The 18,603-nt window shown below is 38.8% G+C and overlaps 1 protein-coding gene across 1 annotated transcript in view; it reads right to left on the bottom strand.

The window, feature by feature from the left end:
- TOX (thymocyte selection associated high mobility group box) overlaps positions 1 to 18,603 on the bottom strand; it is a 230,523-nt gene that overhangs the window by 34,077 nt on the left and 177,843 nt on the right. Inside the window, exons 4-5 of the mRNA XM_075141792.1 lie at positions 17,080 to 17,358; positions 10,439 to 10,669 (exon numbers count right to left, since the gene is read on the bottom strand). Coding sequence (XP_074997893.1) covers positions 10,439 to 10,669; positions 17,080 to 17,358 — 510 coding nt within the window. The remainder of the gene's footprint in view (positions 1 to 10,438; positions 10,670 to 17,079; positions 17,359 to 18,603) is intronic.

Here is an 18,603-nt window from a genome sequence, read left to right as displayed (position 1 = left end):
TGCTGTGCTCTTACAGTCACAGCATACTGAAAGAGTCCTCTGGGACCTGACTTTTCCCCCGAATAGTCATATTGCACAAGGTTAACTCAGTAATACGAAGCTAACAACAATTCTGTAAATCTCCATCTAAAACATCACTACTTCATCGGAACATCATCATACAGCTGATATTTAATTATTTCCTACCTATATATCTACCATGTTCAGTGTACACATTGTCGTGCCCTCTTTTCTTGGATCTTCTGGTGAGCCAATAATAGTCACATGAATACCATGTCTTCCACGGTAATATAAACATTAATCATGTAATAGAAGGTCACTATAGTAAAAAAGTTCTTAATGGATCTGGAAAGGTTTTTGATGACCCCAGCCTGCTTTGATGTTTTGCATTGGCCAGAATGGTCCCCACAGGCTGGCTTCTCTGGAGCGTGGTCAGCTCACTCTGCTTTGTCCTTGTAAGGGCATTGGCATGTCCTCGGAGGACAACAGCTTGAGCTCCCACTGTCCATATGCTGTTGTCCTTTTGAAGATGCCCACTGTTTAGGTCAGCATACAAGCGGGTTGATGACCCTCATGCTAGTTTTGGAAATTCTGATTGGTTCCTGGCTTATACTAAAAATTAGGGTCACTTCTGCCTGTCTGAGGAGTTGTTAATTTTCATGAGTAACAACACGGTCTGGCTGACAATATTTTTCTCTGAAGGCAAATGAATGTGGCCCTGGCAGTGGGTACCAGTTCACTGACTTTGTGCTAGACTGGACTTGTACTGGGGGCTTATGAAGACAGGGCAAATGGGGAGCATCGTCAGCATTTGTAGCAGCACCTCAAACAGGCATGAGCAAGTCAGCTGCCCCTCACAACCTCTTTTTTTTTTTTTTGCAGTTGTGAGAATTTTTAGCCCTCAGGCTTAAATAGTTTTGTGTTGTAGTACGTATAACAGAGTTGCATCCTTGCAGTGCTTTTGGGGAGGAAAAAGGCTTCTGTCATCATTCAAGTGTGCTCTAGAAAACGGCTGAAGTTCTTTTGAGTTTCATGCTTAAGACAGTGCCAAATTATGAAACACATCATTTCCAATAACACATTTAACATTTTTCCTGTAACAAGAAGCAGGCTTCTGTTCGGTTGCTTATCTATAGTGTATAGTGGCAATATTTAATCTTATTTTTAACATCTCAGAAATCTCTTATAAGGTCATTTTCCCCTCCTCCGTCGAGCAAGCCACAATTATTTAATAAGTAACTTGACAGGAGCATATACTTATGGAATTAAGTCACTTCTAGCTTGCTTTAATTCAATTAACATGATAATTGAATGTCAACTGATTGTCATTCAGGCAGTAAAGGTCCATTCTGATTCAGCAGCAGATTTGTTTCCTTACACAATATTTTATTTTTTATATTGTCCCAGTTGTGGAAACTGAATGTTGGCAGAAAAAACATTTTTTCTGTATATGCAGGGTGGGTCAGCTTAATTTATTGTTATTCTCTTCAGCTTCTTATAGAAAACCCAAAACACCAAGATTACATTCATTTGTCTACAAATGGAAGCTGCTGGCATTATTTTCCTACTGTGCTTCACGAATGCAAATTTGCACAGCATAATACACAGGTTCTTAGTTTGCTATTTAATTACATTCCCAAAGTGCACCCAGTAAGGTAGCTTCAAGTTCCCTTAGCAAAGCACTGTTTAGCAAAGCATGCAGCAATATAGAAGAAGATAGATACTTTCCAAAAGGAGTAAGTATGAAACTCTACCTTGTGCATATAAGTATCTCAGATAGCATTTGAATTAGGCCACCAGGGAAGACAAATGCCCTGGGCTCCCCCATTGGTAACGTAACAGCCTGGTACCAGCCCCCAGGCCATTGCAGTGGCACCCTTTAGCTCAGGTTCCTTGGGCTGACCGTACATGTGGGCTACCAGTGCTGTAGCAGCTTACATCGAGGGCTGAACTCTTTTTATTAATAGTGATACACATCCTTAAACTGCTGCCCCGAAGTTTCATTTGGAGGTAGAGGGGTTGTGGGTTATATGGTTAGCCACGAGCACTCACAAATACTAGATTTACCAAATTAAAACCACAGTGGAATATCTGCACTTCTGTTTTATGATGCCAACTTCTGGTCATGTTTTACTTTATATATTTTAACTGCTGCTTAGTTCTTGTCTTCCTGGATCATAAATTCCTTGAGGCAGGCTTTGTGTCTCCTGTGCTCTTCTACATGTTGGATAATATCAAACTTATCACTGATATATATAAATGAAATATACCTGTAATGCCTTGAGCCAAGTTTTTGTTCTGGTTAGTCATCTTTTCCCAATGAACTTCCTCTCAACTTGCTTGTGGAGGATTATTAACACATGACAACACATGTGCAGCAGGACTCCTACCCTGTCCCATGTGGCTTGCATCCCTGTTCCCTTAGGGGAACAGACCTCCCTTCCCCCAGTCACCATCACAAGAGCTAAAACAGGCACTCCCATGTCCGCAAACATGTCCTCAGTTTTGAATATCAGGTGCTAATGGAAGAAGCCACCAGTGACTATGGTCCCCTTTGATACTAGAGACTTGGAGACAGTGAATTAAACTGACTGATGCTCTTAGGAGAAAAAGAGACTTTCAGGCCTCATGGTAGCCTGAAAAAGCTTTGTGTCTCCTAGCTGACAAAGCACATTACGAAGAACCATCCTACTTTCCTGGCTTTGCCTAAATAGCTGGTACAAGGATGACAAAGAAGAGGAAGTTTTCAATTTATCTTGTGGATGTCTCCTTAGAGCTGACACTTGCAAGCAAGTCATATTTGTCTTTTTAAAAAGATGTAAAGGTGCCCACATTTGTTTTGATGGAAGTGTTCCATAAACCCCCAAAAACAGTATATGCAAAAATAGCAAATCAAAAAGCAACATGACCGATTTTGTCTTTTTGGTCTCCGCAATGTTATTACCCATGGGAGTGTCATTTTCACAGGCTACAGTTACAGAAACGGCATCTGATAAAATACAGTAGGCTGCAATTCAGACTTAAATTCCACATTCAGATTGTCATTCCTGGCCCTACATACCTAAGCTCATAGAGAAAACTTGTATTTTTTCCAAGTGGGAGACATATCTCTAGTTTTAATCTTCTGATTTTGCAGCAAAGGCACCTAGAGCTGCACACACTCGTCTAAAATATGGAGAGAGATATTCCCACAGCAGTCAGAAAAAAAATCCTCAGAATTGCTTAATGGATACTGAAATATGTTACCATTTGATTTTTAATCTAGGTACATTCAGTATCAGAAAGAGGCCCAGGGCTAGCTATATGGCTCAGCAGTCTCTGACTGTAGAGCATGAAAAAGACACTGATGACATATTAGAGGCTTAGGGGAAAGAATTCACTCTTTCTGGCATGCAGGGGAAAGATCACAGGCCAAATTCAGCTCTAGCACAAACAGTGAGACTCGATGGAGATCACTGGAAATTGAAGCCATTTGCGCCAGGCCTAAATTTGACCTTATAGGCTTGATGCTCGCAGCTTGCAGGAGCGGGACTGTACATTTTATCAGAAGCATGTTGGATGAAAGTTGGGTACAAAACAAATGACGTTAAACGTTTGATTTATGTGGTGATTATTTGCACTTGCTGGTATTCTGGTTTTTAAAAATAAGGATGTGAGCCCGAATGGAGCATTATAATTGGGCCTAAATCCAGTTTTGTACGCAAATGATTTAAAGCCTATCGAGCTCGAATGTATGGATAAAAGGTGGGGAAGAAGAATTGTAGAAAATTGAGGCTATTATTTATGCATGTTGCTGCAGCAGTACTTGGAATCCAGGGTCCTTTTGGCCCAGGTCCTTCCAAGTACAACAAGAAGGTGAAGTGCAGTTAAAGTCAACGATCATAACTCGGCGGCCACGTGCCCTATTTATCTAGAAGCTCTGTCGTAGGTAGCAAACGGATATTAGAAATTCACCCCAGGCAGGGGGACGTCTGATGTCCCCCGTGACATCAGTGCTCCTGGGAGGCTGCAGGAGGACCAAGCTGCCAGGTGGGCTGGGCAGGAGGCCAGCAGACGATAGCCTGTATTATCCTATACAGAGGAAGATGCTGCAGCTCCTATGGTGACCTACATTAATTGTATTTTTTTTGCTTTTTTTGCACCCATCCCGAGTGCACAGCGCGGTCCTGCTCAGCCCAGCTCTGGATGGGAGAGGGAGGCGCCAGCTGCCAGAAGTCCTGCAGCAAAAATGCATTGCAAAGAGGGGGCCTGACACTGCCCCCTTCTGAAGTCAGTGGAAGTTAAGGGGTTCAAGGTCTGGCCCTGGGGAAACCAGGGCAATAAAACAATCTGAAGATATACATTTATATATATGTACATATATATACATAGACATGAGTTTATATCTGCGGGTATGCGTGCCTATTCTTGGCCCATTTGTGTTCTGGCTCATTAAGCCCAGCTGCTTGCAGAAGAAGGGAGAAGGAGCAGACGCCAGGGTGAGGAGCAATTGTTTTAAACTCTTGACGCACTCGTCTAGAGCTTCAAAGGGTAGAGATGCAATTTCAATACAGACATTTGACAAGAAAAACAGTGGCTCTCCCAAGCAGGCCTAAGGTGCAACACTGGTAAAAGCGACCTTGCCGATGCAGGTAGCTGGGAGGGGAGGTGTAAGGTTGCTGTCTGTTGTGCCTATTCCTGAGTCCATTTTGCTTGTAATTCACTTTGGCAGTGTGCACACACAGATGTGCCTTCTCTTCCTATTCTTATTTACAAAAATAAAACAAAGCTAAATTTGAACCTTGCGTGGTTGTTTATCTGCTACACTGAAGGTACATTCTCATCCTCTACACATGTCTTAAAGTTATTCTTCGGAGATTACTTCATTAGCACGGAAATAAGAATTAAAAAAAAGGTCCTTTTTAAAGGGAGTACAAGAGGTAGATAAACAAACATCTGCGTGAGTATATGAGCATATATAAAGAGTGAACAAACTGTAAATTTATGTTTTCAAAATGCTACTGACTACCTTGACCTGACGGTCTGCGTATCCTCTGGAGCTATTTCAGCAGCCACGCTGCAGTCCCCTGAACTGTCTGACATCCTGACACCGGGCACCCCACATGCACGGCCGTGCAATGGAACATGATGGCTCTTCCACCCATGGAATAGGCTCATTTTTCACGTCAAGCGATGGGACAGAGACACAGCATCGCGCCCCGGGAGGGAGGAGGAGCTAGATGAGGTGTCCCCAGAGGCCAGGCAGAGCCAAGGCCTCTTGAAATGCTGATCTTGGATCCATTTTGATCTGACTTGTGGTGTCTCATGTCATGAGAGATGCTTTGGAGATATGAAGTGTTGGCCAGCATTACTTCTAAAGCCCCTCCTAATCTACCTGATTCATCCCAGCACTGGATAATGTGCTGCTACATCTAAAACTTTCCTGTGATCGAAAGAGAAACTTATAAAACATGCTTTGTTATTTTTCAGTCTGGGTTATTTTTAGTGACCAAAATAGAAACCCTTGAAAGCTTGTGGGTTATAGTGAAAATGGTAATAGTATCACAAATGTTGACACTAACGCACGAGGACTTCAATTTACTCAAGTATTGGTAACATACAATCCAAGTTCCATCAGATGTTAAAGAACTGCAGCTTTTATCTAGTGGGTCTTTGAGCACCAATGAGGAGTAAATGATTTGATTTTGTGAGCTCCGAGGATTTGTCAGCTGCCTCATAAGTATAATTCTGGCTCTTCATATTCCTGCTGCTTCTAATTTAGCAGGACAGGCTCATAATTGAAGCAAATTAACTATTTACACTTGCCACTTCTACCAGGGGAAGAGGACACATCAGCAGGAAAGAATGAGTAGGAAATTAAATTCTTCCCACTTGTGTCAGATCTGCCCTTATATAAACACATTAACAGTAATTTCATGAGGCGTCAAACATAGGAATAAATACTGAGGGATAAAATAATGAGGTGTTGCTATTGAGCTGAACTGTTGCAGCTAATATTACTGTGTATGAATTATGCAGCCTGAAAGAAGGCATATGTTACAGCACTCAAACAGTCGCTTCGCCAGCTTCTTCTGATCGTTAAGTTTTCGGTCCCCTAGGTGAATCCATCCTTCTTCCCGCTGCAAGGCCAGTGCAACATTTAAGTAAACACACAGGAACACATACACACACATACACATATACTAAGCTGTTCATAGGAGGCCAAATTCATTCCTGCTAGAATTCCAGTTAAGTCACTGAAGTTACACCAGAGATTAATTTTGTTGAATGTTGAACAGACATTCAATTCCATTTTTAGAATAATAGCACATTTATTAAGGTCTTTGGCTGAGTTTTAAAGTTACACTAATGTAAACAAGAACATTTTGTTTGTAATTTGCCACATCTATTACAGCTTTACTAGGACTCCAATTAGAAACCTAAGGTTCATTTAGTACACACACATCTGGTACTGATTTAAAATGACTTTCCTTTTTCATCTAAGGACAGAAAATGACCTAAGTAGCCTTTTTACCCAGTTTGAACCAGCATTCTGTCTGAAAGCCACAGACTCGACCATTTAGCATGCTGAACCCTCTTCCCTGGGGGCTGTTTTTCTCCCCTTTGCAGCAAAAATGTGTGCAAAGGGCAAAGATGTACATAAATAAGCTATAAAAATGGGATGCACAGAAGTATAGTACTAACTATACTAAGGAGAAAACAGTGTTTGTGATCATAAGAGAGGAACTAGAAAAGCCACTGAAAATATCCCTGTGCTATGGCTACAGCACTGAGGAGAATGTACCCCAACATACTACTGCGACAGCTGCTTTCCATTCACAGGTATATTAAGCTGAACAGTTTCAGAAAACATTTACAGTGAAAAATGAAGGAAAATGCACAGTCCCTTCATGTGTAATTATTGTACTCAATTCAGAATTTGAGAAGAAACCATGACAAAGTCCACCATGAGCACTAAAGTGTCTTTAATTTCTAGACTCCTCTGTGTAGATAGGTTTGGACAAACAAAACACAGACACACACCAGCGTTGTTTGCAAATGGCCCTTGTACACTCAGAAATTAATGGGAACAGTTATAGCCTATGACCCAAAAATGCAAATGTCTTCATATGCTAAAATGAGAGTGGAAGTACACTGGTACCTGCTTTAATCTAATAAATTGCAATATTCTCATGGTAAGAGCATCAGCATGTGATACATTTTAAGTATAACTCCCCCCTAACTTCAGTAAGGCATCCACCATCATCTAGTTCATAATGTTTCCTTTTTTGTCACTCAAATCCTATTTTCTCAAACAACATTTTCCTAGTTTCTTCACAGTTTGAAAAACATATGTGGTTCTTGCACAAACTCTTTCAAGCTGCAGTCTGATATGCCAGGTTATCAAAATTTTTTTGCAAAGGCTTGGACATACATATACTGCCCTTAGGTTGTCACTGTACCGAGTTTCAATACCTTTATTTATTCTGTGGTCGATCTTCAGGAATAAACAAGAAGAATTCTATGCATTTCAGAAAAAGCTGGCTCAGGTCATAGGAACAAAGAAGATTTCATTTTGGCATGAAAACATGAAGTTATTCTTCTTTCTCAATAGCTGCATTATGTTCTACTTTCTGATTCATTTATATTTACTATTTAAATAGTAAAAGGAGTTCCAATTCAGGAAACATGATTTGGAAACATAATTCTATTTAAATTCCAGAATAAACATTAGCTTCCAAAGCATAAAAGCCAGAAGCTTTATGATAATTGAATCCTTTTCAGCAAGTATAATTCATCAATAAAGTATTCCTCTAATGATGTTATTGTTTCTTTATTTAACTGTTTTTGAATTTCTGAAGCTTCTTCAATGCCAAATTCCAAATGCTACATTAATCATTTGTATTTTTAGAGTCCAATTTTCCTACTAGAGACATAGGTTTCATAACAGTTACTAATGCTCTGGATCTGAAAAATTAGGCCTTTAAAATACAGACTATCTAGTCAGTTAAGATGTCTTGTAATCATTATTTTGTGCTATTAGATCTCTAATGGAATACAGAATGAGTTTAAATTTATTCTAGAAAATAGGATTGCCAATTTTTTAAAATAAGGACTATCTTTTATTCCTTTTGTACAGTGCTAGATTAGAAAGGGCCTGGGCCTGGAGTTTTAACAATGTGCTTAATAGATGATAATGAATAGGCAAAATGAGTCAAAAAGCAACAAAGATATGCTAACCCAAACTCTTGGAATAATTGGCTTAAAAATCTAGTTACAGCCATTTTTTCATGGATGTGTCATGCGGATTCCATAACACATCATTCTGCTGTGTTCCAACTTAAATTAAGGACAACAGAGATAAGGAAAATAAATTTCGTTCTGCTGTTCCAGTGTAGGACTTATTCAATTATTGCTTTCAACCACAAATAGGAAATCCAAGTTAAAGCTGGAAATTTCAGAGTTTTATGCACTTTTCTTAAACAGAATTCTATGGAAAGACTTCGATTTTCTGCTGGTACTACTAACATGACAAGTTCAAAGAAAATGTGCATTTTATAGTCTTTTAGGTTTATCTCCATTATATGGTCTTGGAGTATTATTCATGAAGCCAAGTTTTCTGCTTTGTAAGCGAAATAAATATTATGGAAGGAAAAACAGCACCACTGCAACAGCCAGAAATGAAGGGTTTTTATGAAAAATGGTGGAGACAACCAAGCACAAGATCTTGCTTGGTGTTGTCACTAGAGAGATGTAAGATTAACAAATTCTTGAGAAATCCAGGTCTCTGCCTTTCAACGTTTCAGGAAAATTTGGATCCACAATCCCACAGGCAAGCAAGATGGGTCCAAGATACAGATCTAACTACTTGGAGCACTCCTGAGGTATGTGTTTGGGTGTGCAGATTTCAACATGGGGAGTGATTCTGGGTAGGTGCGCAGGACAAGGAGGAATGGCATCAAAACCTCTTGCTTCTGAACTTAACTAAAAGCATAGTCAGCATTTTTTCTCACGAACACTCATCATCACGGTCCCAAAAAGTAATGTTCGACTACGAGAGAACTGCTGTACTGGGAAGGTCTAAAAAACCTGTCAGATCAAGGACGTAACCTTGGCCTTTGCTGGACATATTAAAAAAGGCAGAAGGAAGAGACAACACAACAAAATAACCCTAATGTGCCAGGCCAAGTGAATTCTTTGACCCCTGTGTTCAGAAAGCCTCCTTTCCTCCAGCTAAACCTTCCAAATGCTGACCTTATTCAACGGTGGATATTAGACAGAATAAGCTTTTTTTTTTTAGTTAGTCAATGAGTGCCAAATCTTGATTCTTATTACACTGTTATCTTTAACAGGGATCTAGATGTACCTACACCATCCAGTTACTAGCAAAGAAAACCTTTTTTTCAAAGTCCAAATGATTTTATCTACCAAAAAATCATAGCAATATTTTCCTTTGAATTCTTAGCCTTATTAACTAGAATTGTTAATAATAATATGCTCAGTGTGAATGAATGCGATGCAGTCTTGTCCCAGTATTTTTCCCCTCTCTGTGCTGACATCAACCCCCACCCAGGCCTCCTGCAGCCAATATAACTCTCACTCAGCACATCTTTCTCTCCATATCTGTTTCTTTCTTAAAGTTCCCATTTCTTTATCTACCCAATCCATTCTAGTAAAAATGCAACCAATAACAACAGAAAAGCAATGGTATGCTACAGCGAGGATGAATGGTATTTGCCAACCGTCACCACCGTAAACTCATGAATGTGGTGAGCTGCACCCAGAGTTGCCCACTTTTACATGGGATCTGACTGACTCGGAAGGATTTCTGCAAAGGTTCAGATCCAGCTCTGCCGACCTTGTGGCAGAACCACGGAGGACGGAAGTAACTATGGGATGTGATTTTCACAACCTACATGTATGCTGTGCAAGAGGATGCCCCAGAACACTATCGATCTGCCAGGGTCCACCATAGGTCTCTTTGGGTCAACACATCTGTAATTCCTTTCATAAAAGCCAGATGGGTCAGGAGAAGGTGTGCGCCCAGCTCCCCTTCTGGCATTGTGGAGCAGGGGAACATCTGCAACTGGAAGCTCGGATATGTGTCAGGTCCCACTGTACAGACATGATTTTTGGCAGCAAGGTCCTCCTACACCACAATGTCATAGACAGGGCAATGCTGTCATAAAATCTTAGGCCCACCAATTTCAGCATAAACCAATCCTAAATATAATCCTAAAGCTTGTGTCACACCCCAAAACTAAAAAACTCTGCCAGTGGTTTCATACAGAAGAAATGAAACGATACTCTCCTTATCTTAGTCTCTTTAAATCATATTGCCGAGATGGCACATACTCAAGTTTCATCCCGGCAAACAAAAGAAGCTGCCTACAGTGCTTAGATGACCCTGATAACACTCTCCTGAAACAAAGCCTCTGAGCTACAGCACATTTTGTACCTGTTTTTGTTCTTCTCCTAAGCCGTCCCACATTGAAGCTACAATTTTTGAGACTTCACCAAAAGTAGCATTGGGGTTTTGGCCTTTGATGGCTGCTTGAGTGTCTCGAAAGAATAATGCATAAGCAGACACAGGCTTCTGTGGCTCATTTGGGTCCTTCTTCTTCTTCTTTTTGGGAGTTTTGGGTTTCTTTCCCATATCTGAAGCAGGTCTCTTCTCTCCACCATTGACCTGTAACACAAAATTAGAAAAGTACTATAAAAAAAGCCAATTTAATTCAGTCCACCCATCATTACAGCTTCTGTGATACAAACAGATTTTGGATTTTGCATGCAAAAATGGAATTTTAGTTGCTATCTTTGATAATCCAAATGTTGACACCATGTCACATGTATAAAACTCATAAATATTTCAGATTATGTAATTTTTTCCCTCAAAGTGCTTTATAGTTTGCTTTCATATAATTGTTATAATCTCATTTATAGTTCATCTGGTCATTTTTTTCACCTTTTCTAAGTTTTATTGCTAATGGCTATAACATGCATATAATGAGTAAATTCAAATGAAATTAGTTTCATTATATCCTGACCACCAGTTCAACCACATGAATCACCTACAGATAGCAGGAACACTGTCATATCTACCCTTCCCTTATCCTCACCCTTTCCCAGAACTACCCCAGACTGGTGTTCAAATCAATTTCTACTGCAACTGGTGGTACACCTTCCAGGGAATTTGAAGATAATTTGATTGTGAATAAAACAACTCAAGTTATAGACATTCTCCTGCACACCTTCTAATTAAAATCTGAAGAAACAAAGCTTTACCAGTACAGACAGTTTGGGCCCCTTTACAGGATCAGTTCTGATCCATCTGGATTTAGCTGCATAGTTTGTTCCTCTGCTCATGTAAAAGGAAGTTCATGATGGTTTGAGAAAAGGGGTGAAAGAGGAATGGTATATGAAGAGAAGTGCATGTGCATTATTTGTGTACCACCTGGAAAAAAATGCATGTGAGCATTTGTGCAAATTTGTTAAATGCAACTATGCTTTGCCACTAGCTCAGAGACCCTGATCACCAAAGCACCCTACTTTCTTAGGTGACTTACAAGCACAAAAAAGGACACTGTCCTGATTCTTCAACAGATTACAGCTCCATGGCAAAGCAGCTTCTCTTTATATGATCACTTAATTCACTATACCTTGTAGCAATGACGTGTGATCTTACCAGAGGGTTCAAAGGCTTTTTTCTCTTGTTGGCATGGCCAGAGTACTGTGCATCATAAGCGTTTTGAAGTATGAAAAGATCAAGAGCATAAAAGGTATGCTCTAGGCTAAGGATCTGCTAAGTAGGACTTTTATCACATCCTTGTATTACTATTTTTTAATAATGTATATCAAGTGATACAGGAGAACACCGGTGTTCAAATCAGTGGAACTGCATGAGGAAAATGTCTGGAAATTCTCATTTTGAGCAAAAAACTTTTTTATTTTTCTATATACATCACTGTGTGGTGTCCAACAGGGTTCAGGTGACTACAGTGAACAACTTGGATATCTGTGGTCTACTGAGCACAGCAAAAAAGTGATGACTGCAATTTGAAAATGAAGTTGCTTGTTTCCTGAGCATTATATTACAGTAGATGCATCTTTAATACAAGGTTAATGGCCATGGAGCCTATTGGCAGCATTTTGGAAAATATGGAAAAATACCAGCAGTGTGCTACCCATTATTAAGTTGTCCAACTTTTAGTCTCTTGCTATTATTTCATTCTACAGGATACACAAAGCTACCAGCTAAATGGTAATTAGCTAGGGCTCCCTAGTTAATTTGGCAATATCAGTCTGTTCTTCGGACAGTTCTGTGCAAACTCCATGAGTAAGGAGGCTTAACAATAATTGGGCTATAGTTAAAATTTTATCTCTATTATTTGCTAAAGTTTTCCTCTTTTCAGAGTATTTTTGGACCAATGAGATTTAAAGGTCTCTATATTAGGATACCACATTACTTAAACAACCCTTAAACTAGGTGATATGCTGCAGAAACTTGTGTAAGAAGTCTTCTGGTAAGCTGCTCTGAGAAGAGCCCTAAAATCTTATTCTCCAACTTGAATGATCAAGAGACTTCAAAAACCCACTGTTAAAAAGAGAGTACTCACAGGGGAAATTCTGTTTTTCTTATATGAAAATAACGAAATAAAAAGAATACCAGAATTCCAGTACTAATAACCTTGCAAATGGCTGAGATGATGGCCTACCTTATGCTCCCATCAGTCTATCAGCTTCATAGACTCCAATTCTAACCACCAAAGCAGAGACAGATGGGAAATAAAATAAAAACCATATATATTCTGCTAGGCATAGACTTGTGCCTCAAAATCCCTGGAGGTGTAGTTAGCTCATGGTAATCCACCTCCTGTCACGGCTTATTGCTTAATTATGGTGATGTATTTAACTTATTTATCACAAGAAAGCAATAATCTTTCACTTTAAAAAAGTGTACATTAACCATGTTGCACACATAATAGATCACCAGAATATCTAGTGTAGGATTTAAAACTATCAAATAAGGCACATCGTTGATATCTAAATGTCCCTTGAGAAGCTGGAAAATGTCTATAAGCATATTTAAAATAAACTGCAATAGTACCAAAGCCTTTAATGGAGCTAGGAGAGCTGTTTTATGCACACTATCTTGCAGTAATCGCTGTAGTTTAAAATAGATTTTAATCAAGCACCATCTGCATAATAGGCTGAACAGACAACATAGAATTCTACTTATAACTCTTATCATATAAAGTAAATATTGTAAAACCTCTACCACATAAAGAGAATATGCTGCAGCAGTTCTTTAGTAATCGTGTTTCTGTTAGTTAATTCTTGCTACTTGCAGTCCTCTCACTATCTTCCCGCTAAAATACATTATTTGAAATTCTCTTATAAGTGATATGCAAACGAGCATGGAAGAAAACACCGTTATCCATCTATGAAGAAATACATATTTGCAAACCAGTAATGCTTCCAGCAGCTCACAATTATGCTTGGCAATAACCGAATACATGTTTAACGATCCAACAGTATGAATTATGGCAAGAATTACATAAATGTAATATTCCAATGTTGAGGTGGTCAGAATAAAGCATGTGGTAAGTGCCCACTTTGTTTAGAATGTTTTTATAGTTACTTACAACTATTGATTTTTAAGCTCTCCCTTTTTTCTTCTTCTAACCATAATCCCATATATTAGGTTTAGAAGAATTAAGGAGACTTAGGGATGTACACCACTTGCAGAAACAATATCCTTGGTCTGAGACTACATTTCATATTTCCATGGACCTAGCAGCTTTCTGACTGTATACACATAGCCTTATAATTTTGGTACTGTTGTCATTGATCTTATGGTGAAGCAAACCTCAGCTGTCTTGCTTTTAGAGCAACAGTGTGTAGGGCAACTGAGCCCTCTATAATGCAGCTCCTTTCCCTTTTTTGTGCAAGGGAATATATGACGTTTAAAGTCAAAAAAGCCTATATGAAAGAACCTTTATGAGACTGAGTATTGCCAAAAAATATTTAGCAGCTGCTGCCATTAGTTCTGTGTATGTTGGATAAGGCTTACAACAATTTGAGTATTTACTATAGAATGAACACCCAAGAAGCTCAGTACACGAACAATTACATCAGTTTGTAAAGTTTCTTTATTACTGGCATTTGGAATATGTACGTTAAGCTGAAATGGTCATTTCCCCCATGCATGGAAATCAGTGCTTCACTAGGGATACAATTATATTTCTAGTCCAAATGTATATAGTGTACATATTCGTTCATACCTTCTGTCATACTCTTTCTATAAATTCATGCAACATGAACAGGACACTGAGATTTCTGTTTTTTTTTCTCTCTAAATAGAAATAGGTATAGTTGTTCGGGATTTCTCTACCAGATTGCTATCAAAGGATCGAGTGGCTTCTCTTTCATACATAAGGCTGGGCGTTCAGCTGGTATAAACTAGGGGAGGTCATCTGACACTGAGGTGATTTTGCATTTGAAAATGTACTTTGTCTTTTTGATCAATGTTGGTACATAGGTAAACATCTTCTGCTGGTTAAATAGGGAGAACGTCACTGTTGCTATTAACAATACGGTGAATTAAGTTGGTTTTTACACAGTCCTCATGGCAGGAACATCTTACTGACTTCATGAAGCTGCTCAAATGCGGTGAGCTCCAGCAGCTACTACATGACCGCAACATGTGCACTTCTACTTGAAGGACTGAATAATGAGCTCTGGCCCTGAGCTATTAAGTAATATCACACATCTACACAACAGTTTATAAAACAAAGAGAAAACTCCAAATTTAGCAAAGTTATATTGAGGTAAAAGAGGTTCTCACAAGAGAATGACCGCTTTATCTCTTGCGGTCTATATCATCCAGCGCCTTCTTTCATGGGGAAGAGGATTTTTGGAGTGAGAAGAAGCCTCCAAAACAGCTCTGAGAAAATTTAATACTGTTGTGACTGGGGAAAAGGATCTCCACAGAAAGCTGGTTTCTTCTTCTTTATCCATTCATTAGTAGCTTCCAGGAAGGGCAGCTTGACAGCAAGGTACACAGCGGAGGGGTTTAAATCGTAAACTACAACAATACACTAGCTTCTTACACTGATTATTCAAACCCTCCTGTCTTTTACAGAGGGGACTACAGCAGAATCACTGCATTGGATCAGGCGTGCCAGCCCACTGCCTGATGGTGGCCAATTTCAGGCGTTTTCAGGAGGACCTAAGAAATCCCACAGAAGACAGGTATGGCATAATCTGCCTCCCTTAAAGCTTGCATTTTGATCGCTACTAGTTGGAGACTAATATAAGCCCTCTATCATTATTAACCAAGTTTAATATCCTTTAAAACACTTCTTTTAGCAGAGATGTTATAATTATCAAAGAATTTTAAGGCAACGTATCAACTTCAGCACACTGAAGTATTTTTTTTAATTTTGTGTTGTGTATTGTGCCTTTTCTCATCTTTTTCTGCTTAGACTAAGCATGAGAGAATTTTAAAGAGAGTCTTCCAAAATAACATGGCTTGTTAAAAAGTTGAACATTATATAAACTGGCTTCCACAAAGAAAGGACCAAGTTTTACTTGGTCTGCAGTGCTTAGTATTTCTTTATTGAAAACATTAGCTTCAGGTAAGTACTGTCTGCATGAAACCACAACCCTACACTTCTGCTAGCACGAAGTGTTGCAGTGAAAAAATACATGAAAAATATGGGTTAAATAACTGAAATATTTGATAGAAGCAGAAAGGGTATCTTAATTATTTAAGTGGATGTTTTCTCCAGAAGTTTAGAGCATCTTGCACACTCCCACCAATATATGTAAAAATATTAGCAAAGCAACAGGAGTAGCAAATAAATTATTCTGTAAAAGTAAAGCTTTCCTGGAATTATTTTTACATAGCTGTATTCTAAAGTCTCCCTCAGTAAGGAAGTGCTCATTTAAAATGTATGAATTATTCAGTAATTTTTAAAACCTAAAGTTTGTGAAATCAGCGGAAAGTCCTGAAATAAAACTTTTGAATCAGAATTTATTCCAAATGTAGTATAACATATGTCTCCAATTACATGATTATTTTATAGCTTGAGGCAAGAAAAACAATATAATTTGAAAACAGATCAGACTTACATTTCTTGACTGGATTATACCTCCTCAGTGACTCACAGTATGTTTTCTTCACATTCCTTGCAAATCTGCAACTTTTCCCCACAAGACATGGCCAGGGTACAACATCTTCACTACACTACAGGACAGCTGTAACAGGACTGCTATTTTGTAGTGACCACAAAATAGAGCTAAAGAGGTTCTCAATTTCAATATGCTCTATTCCTGGTTTATGGGATGACTTTGCGCTAAGTCCCAATCTTTTTGTGTCTCAGCTTTTGTGTCTGCAAAATTAAGATAATATAGTTGTGTATTTTGGGGGGAGTTTTCAGGATTTGTGGAGGTTTGGGAGATTTTTGCATGCAAAACCTGCTTATAAACTGACATTTATCATTCAAATAAATGTCTTGTTTATTATTTAAATTACTATTATTTCTTCATGCCTGTACTGACACTAAAATGAAGCTTAAATATGTTATGCTGGAGTGTCAGCACCTCCCAGATATAAATGCATAATGGGTCTTCAAGATTTTGAAGGTAAGATTTTAAAAGTTCGTAGAGGATCTTTCTGTTCTGGTTGCTATGATGTTCTGTGTACTCATTCTGTGACCAAGTAGAAAAGACTAGCATATTGTACAGACTGTTCATACTTTTTATAGCAGTAACTTGATCTTTAACTGGGAACAAACATCCCTTCTATGCAAGTGAGAAAACTCAACCTTTATATTAAAGTCCTAAAGGAATGGCTATCCTTTTAGTGTTTTACAGGATTCTAGTTTGCTCTCACGAAGAGGAATGATGTCATTTAGTCAAGCTGCCTGAAGAATTGACTGGAAACTGTAAGTTCTGTATTCATAACCCTTTATTCACTTCAGTCAACCACCAACAATGTATAAAGTATCACCTTAATAACTGTGGCCATACGATTCATTAGCAGGTCCTAAAAATATCCACCACTTACATAGTAATCCTAGCATCTAAGCCTACCTTAGAGCTATCTTCTCCTTCATCTTCATGGACTGAACTGGATGGTGAAGGAGTTGCAGATTTGCTTCCAGGTGGAGAGGGCGAGTTGTGAGGAACATTGTTTGCACCCATATTCAAACCAAGCTGTGCACTGAGCTGGGACTGGTTAATAGTAGTCAGCTGCCCGTGCTGCATCATTCCTGGCTGCCTAATATCTGCAGGTTGAACCCTTGGCCTCATGGTTGCCATCTGAGGATGGGAACTATACTGGGCTCCTTCTGTATTCCGTAAATCTTGCATCTACAAGAGGAAAAAAACTGTATTAAGTATATCACTAATAAAGTGTTCTGTTCATTTAGACCTCTGTTGGCCTGATTCGCTATATAAGGCTTAAAAGAAATGGCAAGTACTTAAATAAACATGTAAATACTGGAAATAAACAGAGTAAGGATATGATTGACATTTGCATAACACTGACTGTTATAAACTATTCAGGCTGTAGCCTCAGCCCATGGGAATAGCAAAAAGCAATGAAAGCTCGTTTCTTTACAGGGGGAACAAAAGGGCACTGCTTTCTGTAACTGCGTGCAGAGTATTTCAGAAATGCTAACAAACAGGGGCAGGTTTGCACTCTGAAGTTTAGAACCAGATCAGAACATGAATACCCTCAAAATTCAAGACAATTTCCAGATCCTGCTTTTTCTTCTTAGGATTTTTGTGTGTGTGAAGTGTGAATTTTGGAGCTGCAGTTTTCAGAGTTTGAATATCTAGTATTAGGTTCAAATCTATTTTTCCTGGTGCTGCCCAGTGAGATACTGGAATTTTCAGGATTCAGACGACTGACAAGAAGGATGCATTGATAGACTGATTAAATGATTTCTGAGTTGATTTGCTGCTAAGACATATATGAATGGAAAGCTCGGAAGTCACGGGATTGACAAATGAACCCATTGTGCTATGTGGGTCACCGCTTCTTAGCATTAACGAGACATACTATTTTAATGCAAGCAACAAATTCAGTCTCTGCAAGGATAAGAATTAAAAGCACTGGAGGATGAAACTCCTTTCTTGTCCAGAGGTCAAATGTGCTATACACACACACTACAGCAGATTGCCTATAACGTCTTTTAAGTATACTCATACAGGAACATGACAAATAGCAAAGAATACCAGGGAGAAGCTCAGATTTAAGCTATGGTGTTCTGTGGGTGATTTAAAATTGAAGTGTCAATTCAGAGCTGAAATGAAATAGATATAGTTGTCTTTCTGTGTATCAGGCAAACATGCCATACGTATCGAGTGGAATCTGACAGGAACGACCATTGTGTAAGTTCCATTACGATAAGGACCTGTGTTAATGGTTCAATATATTAACATAACCACATTTATTCTACTGACAGTCTTTGTTAGAAATCTGATCTGAATTGTCCAAAGATCACTCAGATTTTTTTTTTTAAACTTTTTATAGCTTGTGACTTCTGTAACCTCTCTCTCTCTCATACACACGCTCCTATATATCACAGCAATCTGTAAGATACCTTTCAA

Source organism: Calonectris borealis, chromosome 2, assembly GCF_964195595.1.
Source record: "Calonectris borealis chromosome 2, bCalBor7.hap1.2, whole genome shotgun sequence".
Classification (NCBI taxonomy): Eukaryota; Metazoa; Chordata; class Aves; order Procellariiformes; family Procellariidae; genus Calonectris; species Calonectris borealis.
This window is presented reverse-complemented; position numbering and strand designations above follow the sequence as displayed.